The sequence below is a fragment of the Muscardinus avellanarius genome, assembly GCF_963383645.1.
Source record: "Muscardinus avellanarius genome assembly, chromosome: 10".
NCBI classification, from domain to species: Eukaryota; Metazoa; Chordata; class Mammalia; order Rodentia; family Gliridae; genus Muscardinus; species Muscardinus avellanarius.
In genome coordinates this window covers 62,168,269-62,182,275 of record NC_137796.1, presented here as the reverse complement: position 1 = coordinate 62,182,275, position 14,007 = coordinate 62,168,269, and the positions used below count along the sequence as shown (strand labels likewise).

General features: G+C 54.3%; 2 protein-coding genes across 2 annotated transcripts in view; both read right to left on the bottom strand.

The window, feature by feature from the left end:
- MYBPC2 (myosin binding protein C2) overlaps positions 1-1,446 on the bottom strand; it is a gene marked incomplete at its 3' end in the record, with an annotated part of 40,843 nt that extends 39,397 nt beyond the window's left edge. Inside the window, exon 1 of the mRNA XM_080703688.1 lies at positions 1,413-1,446. Within this exon, the coding sequence (XP_080559814.1) occupies positions 1,413-1,431 (19 nt within the window). The 5' untranslated portion in view covers positions 1,432-1,446. The remainder of the gene's footprint in view (positions 1-1,412) is intronic.
- A 4,578-nt stretch (positions 1,447-6,024) lies between these two features.
- On the bottom strand, positions 6,025-11,978 carry SPIB (Spi-B transcription factor; the record flags this gene model as incomplete). Its single annotated transcript, XM_080702555.1, has 5 exons — positions 6,025-6,323; positions 8,468-8,618; positions 9,769-9,983; positions 10,265-10,337; positions 11,925-11,978. The coding sequence occupies 5 exons, from the start codon at positions 11,976-11,978 to the stop codon at positions 6,025-6,027; spliced, it is 792 nt and encodes a 263-aa protein (XP_080558681.1).
- Positions 11,979-14,007: the final 2,029 nt, after the last annotated feature.

Here is a 14,007-nt window from a genome sequence, read left to right as displayed (position 1 = left end):
TAGTGAGGCTCTTATCAACCTAAGGAGACCCTGTTTAAAAAATAAAAATAAAAATTTGGCTGGGAGTGTATCTTGGAAGTGCAATGCCCCTGATTCAATTCTAGTACCACAAAATAAATAAATAAATAGGACTGAGGGTATAGCTAAGAGGTAGAATGCCTCTGGGTTCAATCTTCAATACCAGAGAGAGAGAGAGAGAGAGAGAGAGAGAGAGAGAGAGAGAAAGAAGAAGAAGAAGAAGAAGAAGAAGAAGAAGAAGAAGAAGAAGAAGAAGGAAGAAGAAGAAGAAGAAGAAGAAGAAGAAGAAGAAGAAGAAGAAGAAGAAGAAAAGAGAAGAGAAGAGGAGAGAGGTGAGAGGTGAGAGGTGAGAGGTGAGAGGTGAGAGGTGAGAGGAGAGAGGAGAGAGGAGAGAGGTGAGAGGAGAGAGGGAGCGCTGGGGTGCCCCTGGGTTTAATCTTTAGTTAAAAAAAGAAAATAGGGAGGGAGAGAGATTTAGAGAAAGCCTCTAATTCCTGGATAGAGAAGTCAAATATCGCTGGGCGTGGTGGCGCACGCTTGTAATCCCCGCGCTTGGGAGGCTGAGACAGGAGGATCGCACAGGTTTGAAGCCAGCCTCAGCTACTTAGTGAGGCTCTCAGCAACTTAGCGAGACCCTGTTTCCAAATTAAAAAAAAAAAAAAAAATAGGTCTGGGAGTATAGCCCGGAGGTAGAAAGCCTCTGGGTTCCACCCCCAGTACCACCAAGAGAGAGAGAGAGAGAGAGAGAGAGAGAGAGAGAGAGAGAGAGAGAGAGAGAGAGAGAGAGAGAGAGAGAGAGAGAGAGAGAGAGAGAGAGAAATATCCATTAAAAAGGGGGTTGTTTCCATCCTTATATGGGGAAAAAATTCCTAAGTCTCCATGCAGACAGGAACTCCTAATCACACAAGTACCCCAGGTCCTACAGAGATCCTAGTCTTCTCTCAGTGAAAAGACCCAATTCTTAACTAGAGGATCCAGATCAAATGCAAAGGACCCATCATTATGCAAAGACTCCCCTATTACAGGGAGACCTTTTCCTCATTGAGAAAAAGGAGCTCCCCCCTCAATAAAAATCAGAGAATCTCCGTCCAACAAAGATGGGTTCCTGATTCCCTAAAGAAAAAAGACTTCCCTCTATTCCGAGGAAAGGGGGTCTCCCACCCTACAGAGATATAGCACCCCTCCATATATCTTCCTGTGAGTTCCCCTCTTCACACGTGCAAGGAACCCTCAGCCTACACAGACTTGGGTCCCTCCATCCCACACAGAGAAGGAAGTCCCCTCCTCACACAGGGAAGGCATCTGTTCTGTCCGACCCACAAAGGGGGGAGCCCCGGACCCCATTCCTAAAAGAGGACCCCTTCCCCTCTTAGGAGGGGGTCCTAAGCAGCCACCTGGTTTGGCCTCAGGCATCTCTGCGGACCTCCTCGCTCCTCCGACGGCAGCTGCGCTTAGCCAGGCCCTAGGGAGGCCAGGTGGGCCCTCAGGGGGGGCTCTTTAAGGAGTCCCGGGACTCCCAGGAGGCTCCGGGAGGCATCAGACCGCCGCCCCACATTCCTCTCGCGTGCTCTAAAGGGCGAGAAATAACTGCTGGACAGAGAAGGATGGGTGGATGCCAGGTCCCCAGAGAGGGTAGACTGGGGGGCTCGGACACCTGAGGCTGCAGGAGGCGGTGCGGGAGACGCAGACACCAGGGTCTCCAGGGAGGAGGGGGCTGGGCGCCCGGACTCCGGGTTCTGAGAGCCGAGGAATGGGGTGGGGTCCAGATTCTCAGGTCCCAGAAAAAGAAGAGGAGGGGGCGGACCCTGGGTGTGGGAGGAGGCGAGGAGGGGGCTGGGGTCTCAGGTGGGTGAGGGCGGAAGCCCGACTCTGGCATCAAGGGGGCGGGGAGAGAGACGGGGTCTAGGAAGCCATTCTTAGCAAGTGCAAGTCAGGAGTTTTCGGGAAACCAGAGCCCGGAGGGAGGGTCCGGTTTCCCCGCGTAGGCAGGGCGGCTGTCCTGGAGAGGTCTCTGTACCCCTAGGGAGGTGCTGGGGCTCTGGAACTGCCGGGCCCGTCCCAGGCGGGCGTGGGGGGCCCGCAGGCCTGGGGTCCTCCTGCCACCTGGGCTGGGGTCGGCCGCCGGCCCCCCTGGGGCTGCAGCTCGGCTTCCCGGAGCGGGCGGGGGCGGGCGGGGAGGCTGGGAAGGCCCTGGAGGGCTGCCCGGACCTTGGCGTCCTTCCCAGCAGCGGACCCGTGGGTTTCTGAATTGGGCTTCTGAATGGGGGCTGTGGTGGGGCGCTGGGGCGGGAGCGGGGCTCGGGAGCCCGGGCGTGGGGCGGGAGGCGAGGCGGTGTGAGAGGAAGGGGTGCGGTGTGAGGGGCTGGGGTTAAGGCGGGGGTCGTCTGGGAAGCAAGGTCTTTTCTTTTTTGTATTGGGGATAGAACGCAGGAGCACCCTACCTCAGAGCTACATCCTAGCGCATTGGTACTAAGGATCGGATCCAGGGGCATTCTACCCCCCTAGCACTTTTTATTTTATTTTGAAACAGAGGGAGGCTGGCCTCGAATCCCGAACCTCCTGTATTACCCTCTCAAGTACTGGGATTATAGATTTACTTGCGCCACCGCGCCCCGCTCCCCTTTTTTCTTCCCAAGGGTCTCCGCCCACCCCCTTTTCCAAAACCCCCTACGAGCCGGAAACCTCTCCGCCTCCAGGGAGCGCCAAGCCAACCATCTGGTAGTTTCCAGGTGACGTCAACAGTTGCCAGGCAAACTGCCACGCTACCCCTGAGAGCCGGGTGAAGTGTACAGGCATGGCCACTAAAAGCCTCACGCCCCTCGCCTCCAGCCCGGGGGCTTCATCCAGAGAGAGGAAAACAGAGATCTAGAGAGAGGGGGATAGAGACTCAAACGGAAGGGAAAGCGAGGAGCAGGTGGGGAAGAACTATAATTGGTGGCGCTGGGGATTGAACCCAGAGGCATTCTTTTTTTTTTTTCTTTTTTCTTTTTTTGTACTGGGGATGGAATCCAGGGGCATTCTACCTCCCAGCCCTATTTTTTATTCTTTTATTTTTGAAACAGGGCCTCACTGAGTTGCAAAGGTCCTGACTAAGTAGCTGAGGCTGTCCACGAACCGCAATCCTTCTGTCTCAGCCTCCCAAATGCTGGGATTACAAGAATGCGCCACCACGCGGGGCAGAACTATAATTGGCCAGAAGGGGGGGAGGCAGAAAAATTAAATGGAACCCAGAGTGCCTTCATCTCTTATTTTGGTATTCAAGACCCCTACCTGTCTCTTTGATATCTCTCATGGCAGCTGCAGTGTCTCGGAGCCAGGGGGCCCCTTTTTATTGGCAGGTTGCAATCCTGACAAAAGGTCCCAGGACATCTGACTACCTTGATCCTTTTAATTTTTTATTTCACATTTAGTCTGGCAACAATGGCTTTTGCAGAAAGTACCTTCTTTGTAGGAAGAGGCCCTCAGGAGAATATTATGCATTCCCCCACCCAGTCTTGAGAGCAGGCGCCAGCTTGGGTGTGCACCAGCTGCTGTGTGCCCTGTGTGTGGACCTCTTGCCTCTCTGGGCCCTTGAGGCTCCTTCCTCTTCTTCTTCCTTCCAGCCATTCTCGGTAGTAGAATTCAGGAGATGTATCAAAGGGTCAACAGGGCTGCAATGGCTTTTTGGGGGGAAGAGGGAGGGTGCTGCTGGGTATTGAACCTACAGGTGCTCTGGCACTGAGCTACACCCCCAGTCCTCTTTATTTTGAGACAGAGTCTCACTAAGTTGCCCAGGCTTGTGATCCTCCTGCCTCAGCCTCTGGAGTTGCTAGGATTACAGGCATGTATCCTGCACCTGGCTGGCAAGATTTTTTTTTAGATCCTCTTCCTCTCCCACATTCTCAGTGGGGATAGTCCTGGATCACCCAGACCACCCATCCTCAAGGCTTTGGACCTCTGGTCCTTGGGGATCCCAGTGAGACTGCCCCAGCTCATGCTGGCTTCAGCTACAGCTCGGTTTCTACTGGTGTGGAAATGCAAATGGTTGGGACCAAACAGGATGCAGAGAAGACTCGCAGGGGTGAAGCAGCCCAGGGGTGGCAGGGAAAGGGGCAGACTGAAAAACAGATGCCCCATCATGAGGCGCCACTGCCCTGCTCCTGCCCCTCCACATGGCAGAGCTGGCCGGCTGTCACCAGAGAGCCAGCGTTTTAAGTGGAGCCAGAAATTTAGATTATGCGAAATCTCCTTATTTCAAAAGGTTGGCTGTTAATTCAGGTCCCCTCCCCAAATACTTTGCTGAGCTAAAGAAAACACCACAAGGGACCTACTTTGCCCAGGGGTAAGGGGGGATTGACCAGCTTAAGACTTCTGGTTAGAAATGCCACGGGGTAGCCGGGCGTGGTGGTGCACGCTTGTAATCCCAGCATTCGGGAGGCTGAGACAGGAGGACCCAGGTTTGTAGACAGCCTCAGCTACTTAGTGAGGCCCTTTGCAACTCAGAGACCCTGTTTCAAAATAAAGAATAAAAAATAGGGCTGGGGATGTATCTCAGAGGTAGAATGCCCCTGGGTTCCATCCCCAGACCCGCAAAAAAAGAAAAAAAGAAAGAAAAAGAAAAGAAAAAAGAAATGCTGTGGGATAGCTGGGCGTCGTAGTGCATGACTGTAATCCCAGTACTTAGAAGGTTGAGACAGGAGGATTGCAGGTTTGAGGACAGCCTCAGCAGTGTATTGAGATTCTCAGCAACCTAGCAAGACTCTGTTTCAAAAACAAAAAATAGCCGGGCGCGTGGTGGCACACGCTAGTAATCCCTGCGCTTGGGAGGCAGAGACAGGAGGATCGCGCAGGTTCGAAGCCAGCCGCGCTGGCTTAGGAGACCCTGTTTCCAAATAAAAAATATAAAAATAGGTCTGGGAGTGTAGCCTGGAGGTAGAAGGGCTTCCAGGAACCCCAGTACCACCAAAAAAAAAAAAAAAAAAAAAAAAAAAAAAAATTAAAAAAATAAAATAAAATAAAAAGGGCTGGGGGTGTAGTTTGGAGGTCGAATGCCCCTGATTTCAATTTCCAGGACCGAAAAGAAAAAAAGTGCCACAGGGTTGGTGGAAGATACTGTGACTCTCACATGGAAATCACCTGAGTGGGGAGATGGACCCATCATGAGCGGTCCTACAGGCAGACAGTAGACAGAGGGCACCCTAGGAAGGGCGGGGTCCCCATGAGAACTCATGCTGCTTGTGTGGGGGGCTCAGATGTAATGAGAAGTTCCAGGTATGACAAGGGGGGGGGGGCTAGACTGTCACCAAACACTCCCCACCCTCACCCCAGACCTGACAAGTCATTTCAGACATGACTAAAGGATCCCAGAGAACTCCCCCAGATGTAATTGAAGAATTCAACACTCCCCAAAGTGACAGCAGAGTGGTTCCGGAGAATAAGGGGGGCTCTCGAAGGTGACAAAGGGTTCAGGAGGACTTAAGTGATAAGAATAATAGATGGGCAGAGACAGCTGAGAGAGACAGCTGAGAGATAAAGGGTTCCGGAGGACCCCAGACATAACTAGGAGATCTCAGATCTGACAAAGATCTCAGATGTGAGTAGGGGATCCCAAAAGTCCCCCCCACACACACACATACACACACAAGAGGGCTTGGGGTTTCTGTCAATGCCTCCTGGGTGATGCTCCGTGGGTTCTTCCCCCACCCCAGGAGATCGGGGGTTCTCAGAGAGGTACCTGGCCTGGATGGGGGGCCTCAGACATCATTAAGGGGATCCCAGAGAAGCGCTCTGGATGCTGGAAGCGCTGCTCCTCCTCCCCTGCACAGGATAATGGTCTACGGATTCTGTGACCGAAAACATGGGGAGGGGGGGGATCCTGTACATCAAAGAAATCCCAGAGGCACAAGGGGGATCCTAGAGGGCCCTGCACGGGGCCTAGGGAGCGGGGCAGCGCCACCCCAAAGGCAGGGATCCACGGGTCCTATGGCCCAGGGCGTGGGGACGCCAAGGTGTCCGGGGTGGGGCTGGTCAGGCGCGGCGGGCGGCGGGCAGCAGCGCGCTGTCGAACTGGTAGGTGAGCTTGCGCTTGACCTTGCGGATCTCCCCGGTCTTGGCGTAGTTGCGCAGGGCCCGCGCCAGCTTCTGGTAGGTCATGCGCTTGCGGTTGCCCTTCTGCTGGCCCCAGCGGCGCGCCAGGAGCTCCTTGTGCTTCGAGGAGAACTGGAAGACGCCGGCGCCCGGCTCCACCCACCACACGCACTCGCGCATGTCCCCGCGGGTCAGCAGCCCCAGCAGGAACTGGTACAGGCGCAGCTTCTTGCGGGCCCCTGCGGTGGCGTGGAGAGCGGGTCAGGGGTCCCCCGGCCGCCCCTCCGCCCAGCCGCGGCCCCGTGCACCTGCCGCTGCCGCCCTCCCTTTCCGCGTCCTCTCCCCAGCTCCCACCCCTCTGCCTGCTTCAGTTTTCAGGGTGTGCATCTGCAAAAAGTTGACTTTTGCCGTGCTGGGAATGGTACCCAGGACATTGCACATGCTAGGCAAACGCTCCGACACTGAGCTACACCTCCAGCCCGGTGCACACGGTCCCTCCAAGGATTCAGAGCGCCAGCCGGGAGGGTGTGAGGACGCACACCTGGGATGCTTGTAGTGCAAGGGTTTGAGGCCAGCCTCGGTAATTTAAGGAGTCCCTCAGCAGCCTAGGGAGACCTCGTTTCAACACAAGAAAAGGGCTGAGGGTAGCTGGGGGCCTTGGTGTACGTCTGTAATCTCAGTACTTGGGAGGCTGAGACAGGAGAATCAAAGGTTTAATGCCAGCCTCAGCAATTTAGTGAGACCCTCTTTTCTTTTCCTTTCCTTTCCCTTCTTTTCTTTTCTTTTCTTTCTGTGGCACTGGGGATTGAACCCAAGAGCATTCTACCCCTGAGCTACACTCCAGCTCTATTTTAGTTATTTATTTGTGGTGCTGGGGATGGAACCCAGTGGCATTCTACCTCCGAGCTACACTCTCAGCCCTATTTTTTATTCTTATTTATTTATTTATTTATTGTGGTACTGGGGTTTTTGGAAGCCCTTCTACCTCCGGGCTACACTCCCAGACCTATTTTATATTTTTTATTCGGAAACAGGGTCTCTTAAGCCAGCAAGGTTAGCTTCAAACGTGAGCGATCCTCCTGTCTCCGCCTCCCAAGTGCGGGGACTACAAGCGTGCAGCACCACGCCCAGCCTATTTTTTATTCTTTATCTTGAAACAGGGTCTCACTAAATTGTAGAGGGCCTCACTATGTAGCTGAGGCTGGCCGCAAACCTGCGATCCTCCTTTCTCAGCCTCCTGAATGCTGGGATTACAGTGCACACCATCATGCCCGGCTTTTTTTATTATTTATTATTTAGTGGTGCTAGAGATGAAATACAGGGGTATTCTACCTCCTAGCTACACCTCCAACTCAAATTTTTTAGTGTGTGTGTGTGTGTGTGTGTGTGTGTGTGTGTGTGTGAGAGAGAGAGAGAGAGAGAGAGAGAGAGACAGACAGACAGACAGACAGAGACAGAGACTGGAAATTGAACACAGGGAAATTCTACCTCTGAGCTAAACCCCAGCCCTATTTTTATTTTTATTTTGAAATAAGGTCTCAGTAGGTTGATAGGAATCTCACTATTTGCTGAGACTGGAGGATCGCAGTTCGCAGACAGCCTCAGCTACTTACTGAGGCCCTCTGCAACTCAGTGAGACCCTGTTTCAAAATAAATAATAAAAAATTGGGCAGGGGATGTAGCTTGGAGGTCAAATGCCTCTGGGTTCCAACGCCAGACCCGCAAAAAAAAAAAAAAAAAAGGGTCTGAGAGTATAGCCCAGAGGTAGAAAAGTCCCTGTGTTCCACCCCCAGTACCACACACACAAAAATTAATTAATTAATTTAATTTAATTAAGTAAACCTTGGCCGACAGAGGCATTTAGCACCAGGCATGTTGCTGGGCGTTTTGCAAGGAGGAGGTCATTCCGGCTTTATCCTAACTCATGAGACAGGATAATGATGCCCGTGTTAGGGAGGGGAAAGTGAGGTCCAATAGGGAAAATAACCAGTGCGCCCAGCTTCCTAGCCGGGGACAACAGATGCCAGGCACACAGGCAGCAGCAAGGGTGGACTGGTTGGGGGGTAGGCGTTGAGATTCTTTTTGCTGCAGTTGCCTTGGTAACGAGGGCAAAGATACCCATGTACTTGAACTTTGTGCCAAGTGCCGTTATCCCCTCTAATCCTCCCTACAGCCTAGAAGCCATGCTGGCTATCACTGCCATCCTCAAAGTGCAGACTGAAAAGCAAGGCACAGAGAGGCCGAGGCGGTCGCCCAAGGCCACACAGCCAGCAGGCGGCATGCCCACAGGGCTGGACAGTGTAGTAGATGCCCAGAAAACACAGTTCCTTCAGACCTCCCCCCAACTCCATCTGTACCCCCCCACCTCCCTGCTCCCACATACCTGCCTCGGATCCCCTCCCCTCAGAGGCAGCCACAAGGGCCTCGTCCGTCTCGCTGTCAGAGACCTCTAGGGCAGGACCGTCCAGCAGCAAGTCTTCCTCCTCTGACAGCACAGGGCTGGGGTACGGGGCGTAGGCCAGGGAGCCCAGAGTCTACAGAACACCAGGGTCATATGAACATCCAGGGCCCTTCTCCTCCTCCCGCGCTTCTCTCTCTACTTCCTCCTCCTCCATGGCCTTCCATCTTTATTTATAGAGTGGACGCTGGCCTTGGCCAGGGGACACCTAGCTACCTGCAAAGTAGCTACCAGCAAAAAAAAAAAAGTCTGACCAGCAAAGCCAGTCTTGGTGACACACACTTGTAATCCCAGCATTTGGGAGGCTGAGACGGGAGGATCACAGTTCGCAGACAATCTCAGCCACTTAGGCCCTTTGAAACTTAGACCCTGTTTCAAAATAAAGAATACAAAATAGGGCTGGGGTTGTAGCTTGGAGGTAGAATGCCCCTGGGTCCCTGGGTTCCATCCCTAGTACTGAAAAAAAAAAAAGTCTGACCAGTAGCTGGGCACAGTTGTGTTCACCTGCAATCCCAGTATTTGGGAGGCTGAGACAGGAAGGTCACAGGTTCAAGGCCAGCCTCAGCAAATAGAGACACTCTTATCAACCTAGAGAGATCTTATTTCAGAAAAAAGAAAAGTGCTGGGGGGTGTGTGGCTTGAAGGTAGAATACCCTGGGTCTAATTCCCAGTAACACACACACACACACACACACACACACACACACACACACACACACACAATAAATTTATAAAGTTGAGCCGGGCATGGTGGCGCATGCTTGTAATCCCAGCATTTGGGAGGCTGAGACAGGAAGATCAAGGTTCGCAAACAGCCTCAGCTACTTAGGCCCTTTGCAACTCAGTGAAACCCTGTTTCAAAATAAAGAATAAAAAATAAGGCTAGGGGTATAGCTTAGAAGGTCCCTGGGTTCCATCCCCAGTACTGCAAAAAAAAATTTTTTTTTTAATTAAAAATAAAAAGGCTGAGGTATAGCTTGGAGGTAGAATGCTCCTGGGTTTAACCTCTAGGACCAAAAAGAAAGGAAAAGTAAGGCCCGTGCTGTGCCTTGGCCGCTGCCTGTGCCTCCGTGGGCCCCTTTGCTCATGGAGGAAGGACGCTCTAGCCTTAGTGAGCTGGACAGACAAGAGGGGTTGCTGCGTGTACAGGTTGACCTCAGCGCCTGGCCCCAGGGAACCTCCACCAGATGATGGGGCTTCACTCTGGCGGTCTCCCTGTCCCTCACCTCACTGGCGAAGTCCTCCGTGGAGTACGCAGGAAGGCCGGGGGCCGGGGCCTCCAGGCTGGGGGCCAGGTCGAGGTTCCCCGCCGGGCTGTAGGCAGAGGGTCCATAGCAGAGCTGGATAGCCTGCGGGTGGCCAAAGGCGGCTGCTGCCGGGTCGAAGGCTTCATAGTGGGCGACAGGGGCCGAGGGGCCCTCGGTCCAGCCCCACAGGGAGTCTGGGGAAAATCAGCGGGTCAGAAACCACTGGGAGACCTGACCTAGGCCCTCCTCCTCAAAGTCCCCAGCACAGAGGGGCCATTGTAGGCTGTGCAAATCTCTTGACCCCAGGATTTGCATGGGGGAGCAGTGGGTGGGAGAGGAAAGGAAGGCGGACTGGAAGTCTGGGACCACCCTTCTCTTGCTGCACTAAGTGAAATCTCCCCTGGGCCTCAGCTTCCCCATCTGTAAAATGGGCCCAAAGCTCAGGTGGGGAGGGGGCTGGGCCAGGGCCACTCACCAGGAGCCCCCTCTGAGTCGGGGTAGCTGGAGTGTTTGCAGCTGTCCAGGTCATAGAAGACGCCGTCTGGGTACTGCTGGGGTGGAGGAGGGAAGAGGGTCATCCCAGGCTCGGGAGCCCCTGGCCCACCCTGTACCCTTGGGGAGACTCTTGACACAGGCAGGGAGAGGGGAGGTTGGAGAACACAGAGACAGAGAGCACAGAGACAGGAGCAGGGAGGGGCATGGAGAGACAGAACAGAGACAGCAGCACAAGTCTAGAGGACACACAGCTCCTGCCGCAGCTGTGGCTGTTGAGAACCCTAGCAGCTCGCCAAGAATGTTCTTGATCTGGATCTGGTCAGTGATACACAGGTGTGACTTGTAAGTTATATCTCAGTTTAATAACACTAGCCAGGCATGACGGCGCACACCTATAATCTGAGTGCTTGGGAGGCTGAGAAAGGAGGATTGTAGGTCCAAGGCCAGCCTCAGCAACTTAGTGAGACCCTCAGAATCTAGCAAGATCCTGTTTCAAAATAAAAAATCAGAGCTGGGCATGGTGGCGCACGCTTGTAATCCCCGTGCTTGGGAGGTGGAGACGGGAGGATCGCGCAGGTTTGAAGCCAGCTGCGCTGGCTTAAGAGACCTTGTTTCCAAGTTAAAAAATATATAAAATAGGTCTGGGAGTGTAGCCGGAGGTAGAAGGGCTTCCAGAAACCCCAGTACCACCAAAATAAATAAATAAATAAATAAATAAATAAATAAATAAATAAAATAAGAGCCGGGGGGGTGGTGGCGCACGCTTGTAATCCCAGCATTCGGTAGGCTGAGACAGGAGGATCGAGGTTCGTGGACAGCCTCAGCCACTTAGTGAGGCCCTTTGCAACTCAGTGAGACCTTGTTTCAAAGTAAATAAAAAATAGGGCTGGGAATGTAGCTCAGAGGTAGAATGTCGCTGGGTTCCATCTCCAGTACGGCTAAAATAAAATAAATAATAAAACCCCCAAAAGATAAAATAACCCTGAGTTCAATCCTCAGCGCCAACCCCCCCCTAAAAATAAAATAAAACTTGAAGTGATGGGTAGGGCTCCAGCAGGGTTTTTCTTTTTTCTTTTCTCCCCCCCCCCATCACATCAGGAAGGTTTTCTCTCTTGCCTGGGCTGTGGGCTCAAGGGTTTGGGGTATAGTATTATTTGTCTGAAATACTCTAAGGAAAAGAAAAACAAAACCAGGCATAGTGGTGCACACCCGTAATCCCAGAGACTCCGAAGGTTGAGGGAATCGGATTATTGTGCTTGGAGTCAGCCCGGGTAATTTAGCAAGACCCTGTCTCAAAACTAAGAAATGAAAAGGGCTGAGGGCACTGCTCAGCAGTAGAGAGCCCCTGGGTTCAATCCCCAGTACTAAAAAAAAAAAAAAAAAAAAAAAAAATAGGAGGAACAAATAAATTTGCCAAACAGACAGACACACAGATGTCACAAGGAAGTAGTGACCTCCAAGCCTGAAAAAAGGACCAGAAATGGATTTGTGATGGGGGCAGGGAAGATACCCAGGTGGAGTTCAGAAAGACAGGAAGAAGCAGAGGGCAAACTGAGGCAGGGGGCAACCGCCCTCTCTGAGAGGACTCACAGGCTCCCTGGCTCCCTCACACCTTGCTGGCCCCCAGGGGCCCAACTCACCAGACAGCTGAAGTGTGGCCCGTCGAGCCTGGCGGGGGAGAGACACAGGGCCATGTCAGGGCCGCCTGAGCCACCTGGGTCTCACAGTGGCGGGCGACCGATGAGGCGGCAGCAGCTGTAACCACCGCAGCTCGGCAGCTGGCTGGGTGTCCGTGTGCCCCACCACACTCCCCTCCACATGCCCCCCCCGACAGGAAATGGGGGGGCCGGGCAAATATCCCCCCTGGATTTGAATAGATAGGCAGGGGGGCAGGGAAAGTGAGGGAGAGAAAGTCCCCCGAGAGAAGGTGTGGGTCCCGGCGGGCGGGGCAGGTGGCAAGGGACCCGGCCAGCGGGGCCCCGGGTGGCCAGTCTGATAAGCGGGTCCACCTGGGTCCAGAGGAGGGAGATGGGAGATTTTTTTTTTTTTCTTTGTGGTACTGGGGGTGGAACCCAGAGGCTTTCTACCTCCAGGCTACACTCCCAGACCTGTTTTATACTTTATTTGGAAACAGGGTCTCACTAAGTTGCTGACAGCCTCACTCAGTAGCTGAGGCTGGCTTCAAACCTGTGCGATCCTCCTGTCTCAGCCTCCCAAGCGCGGGGATTACAAGCGTGCGCCACCACGCCCGGCTGGAGATGGGGAGATTCCTAGGCAGAGCTGGGGAGATGTTGAGGGAGCCAGATGAGGAGCAAGGGCAGGCGGGAGGAGGACGTGGACAGACATCCACACAGGGACGGATCACATGTTTCCCAGAAACAGAGACGCGGGGGTCCAGGGTAGAGCTGGAAGGACAGAGCAGATGGACAGAGAGAACTGCAGAGACAGCAAGAAGCTGAGAGCGGAGCCCCAGACCACAAAGACAAGGCGTCGGCGCGCAGCGAGCGACTGCAAGCATGGAGCCAGTGACCCCCCGAAGTGGACGGCAGCAGGGGGAGAGGAATTTGTGGCCCCAGAAAGTGAGCTCTTTGGGGGCCTGGGAAGGAGGATGGAGGGAAGTCTGGTTGTGAGGAGTCCGAGGGAGGAGCCAGCTGGGCCTCCAGATCCGCCCCTCCACCCCCGGTGGGGGCCCACTGAGGCGGGGAGCAGCAGTGCAGGGCAGGGGGTTCTGAGCTTGGGTTCAGGGGTGCCCACTTACTGTGCAGCTTCCAGGGCGAGCATGGTGGTGCTGGCGGCTGAGCTTGCTGTGGGCTGCAGCCACACCCCTATATATACCTTGGCCCAGCCCTCGAGGGGGGGGCAGGGGCACTGGCCCCTCCTCAAAAATCCCCTCTGGGAGGGGTCAAGGAAGGGACTGGGTTGCGCAACCCTTTGGTCATGTGGTGGGGAGGGTGGGCCCAGGGAGGTCTAGACTTGGGGATCCCCACAGTTGGGGGGCTGACTCTGAAGGGTGAAGACCTAAGAGCTGGATTTGGGGGGACCCTAGGAAAGAAGGGGCTGGGTGCTGCTGTGGTCAGTGAGATCGGGTTGGAAAGCCGGGTGCTCCAGAGCCGCATCTCAGGAGCAGAAGGGATGAGGGTGCTGGGTCCCCAGCCGCAGGATGGATGTAATAGGAGGCGACATGCTGAGTGCTGAGGGGCTCAGGATGGCTGTGGGGACCCACAGGGTCTCTCAAGCAGACACAGCTGGAGGAAACCCAAGTCGATGCAGACCATTGGGACCCCGAGGTGGAAACATCCGTGGGTGTGATATGTGGGGGGGGGGTCCCCTTGTTCGTGCCAGGGGCTGCCCCAGGGCCCGGAGGAAACAGGTTAGCACCTGGTGGTGGGCTGCTGGCCCCCAGGGAGGGGTGGGCACCCTGAGGCAGGCTGGGATGGGCTCGGCAGCACAAGGGGGGGCACGTGCCCATGGAGCTGGCCCAGCAGAAGCCTTAGGAAGTGTGGCAGGCCAGAGCCTATGAAATCGGACCTGGTTCCCCCAGAGACCACACAGTGCAGGGTACAAAAGGCTGGATCTTTTTATTTATTTTGGTACTGGAGGTTGAAGCAGAGGCATTCGACCCATCCCAGCTATTTTATTTTGAAACAGGGTCTCACTAAGTTGCTGAGGCTGACCTCAAACCTGTGATCTTCCTGTCTCAGCCTCCCAAGTATGGGATTCTGG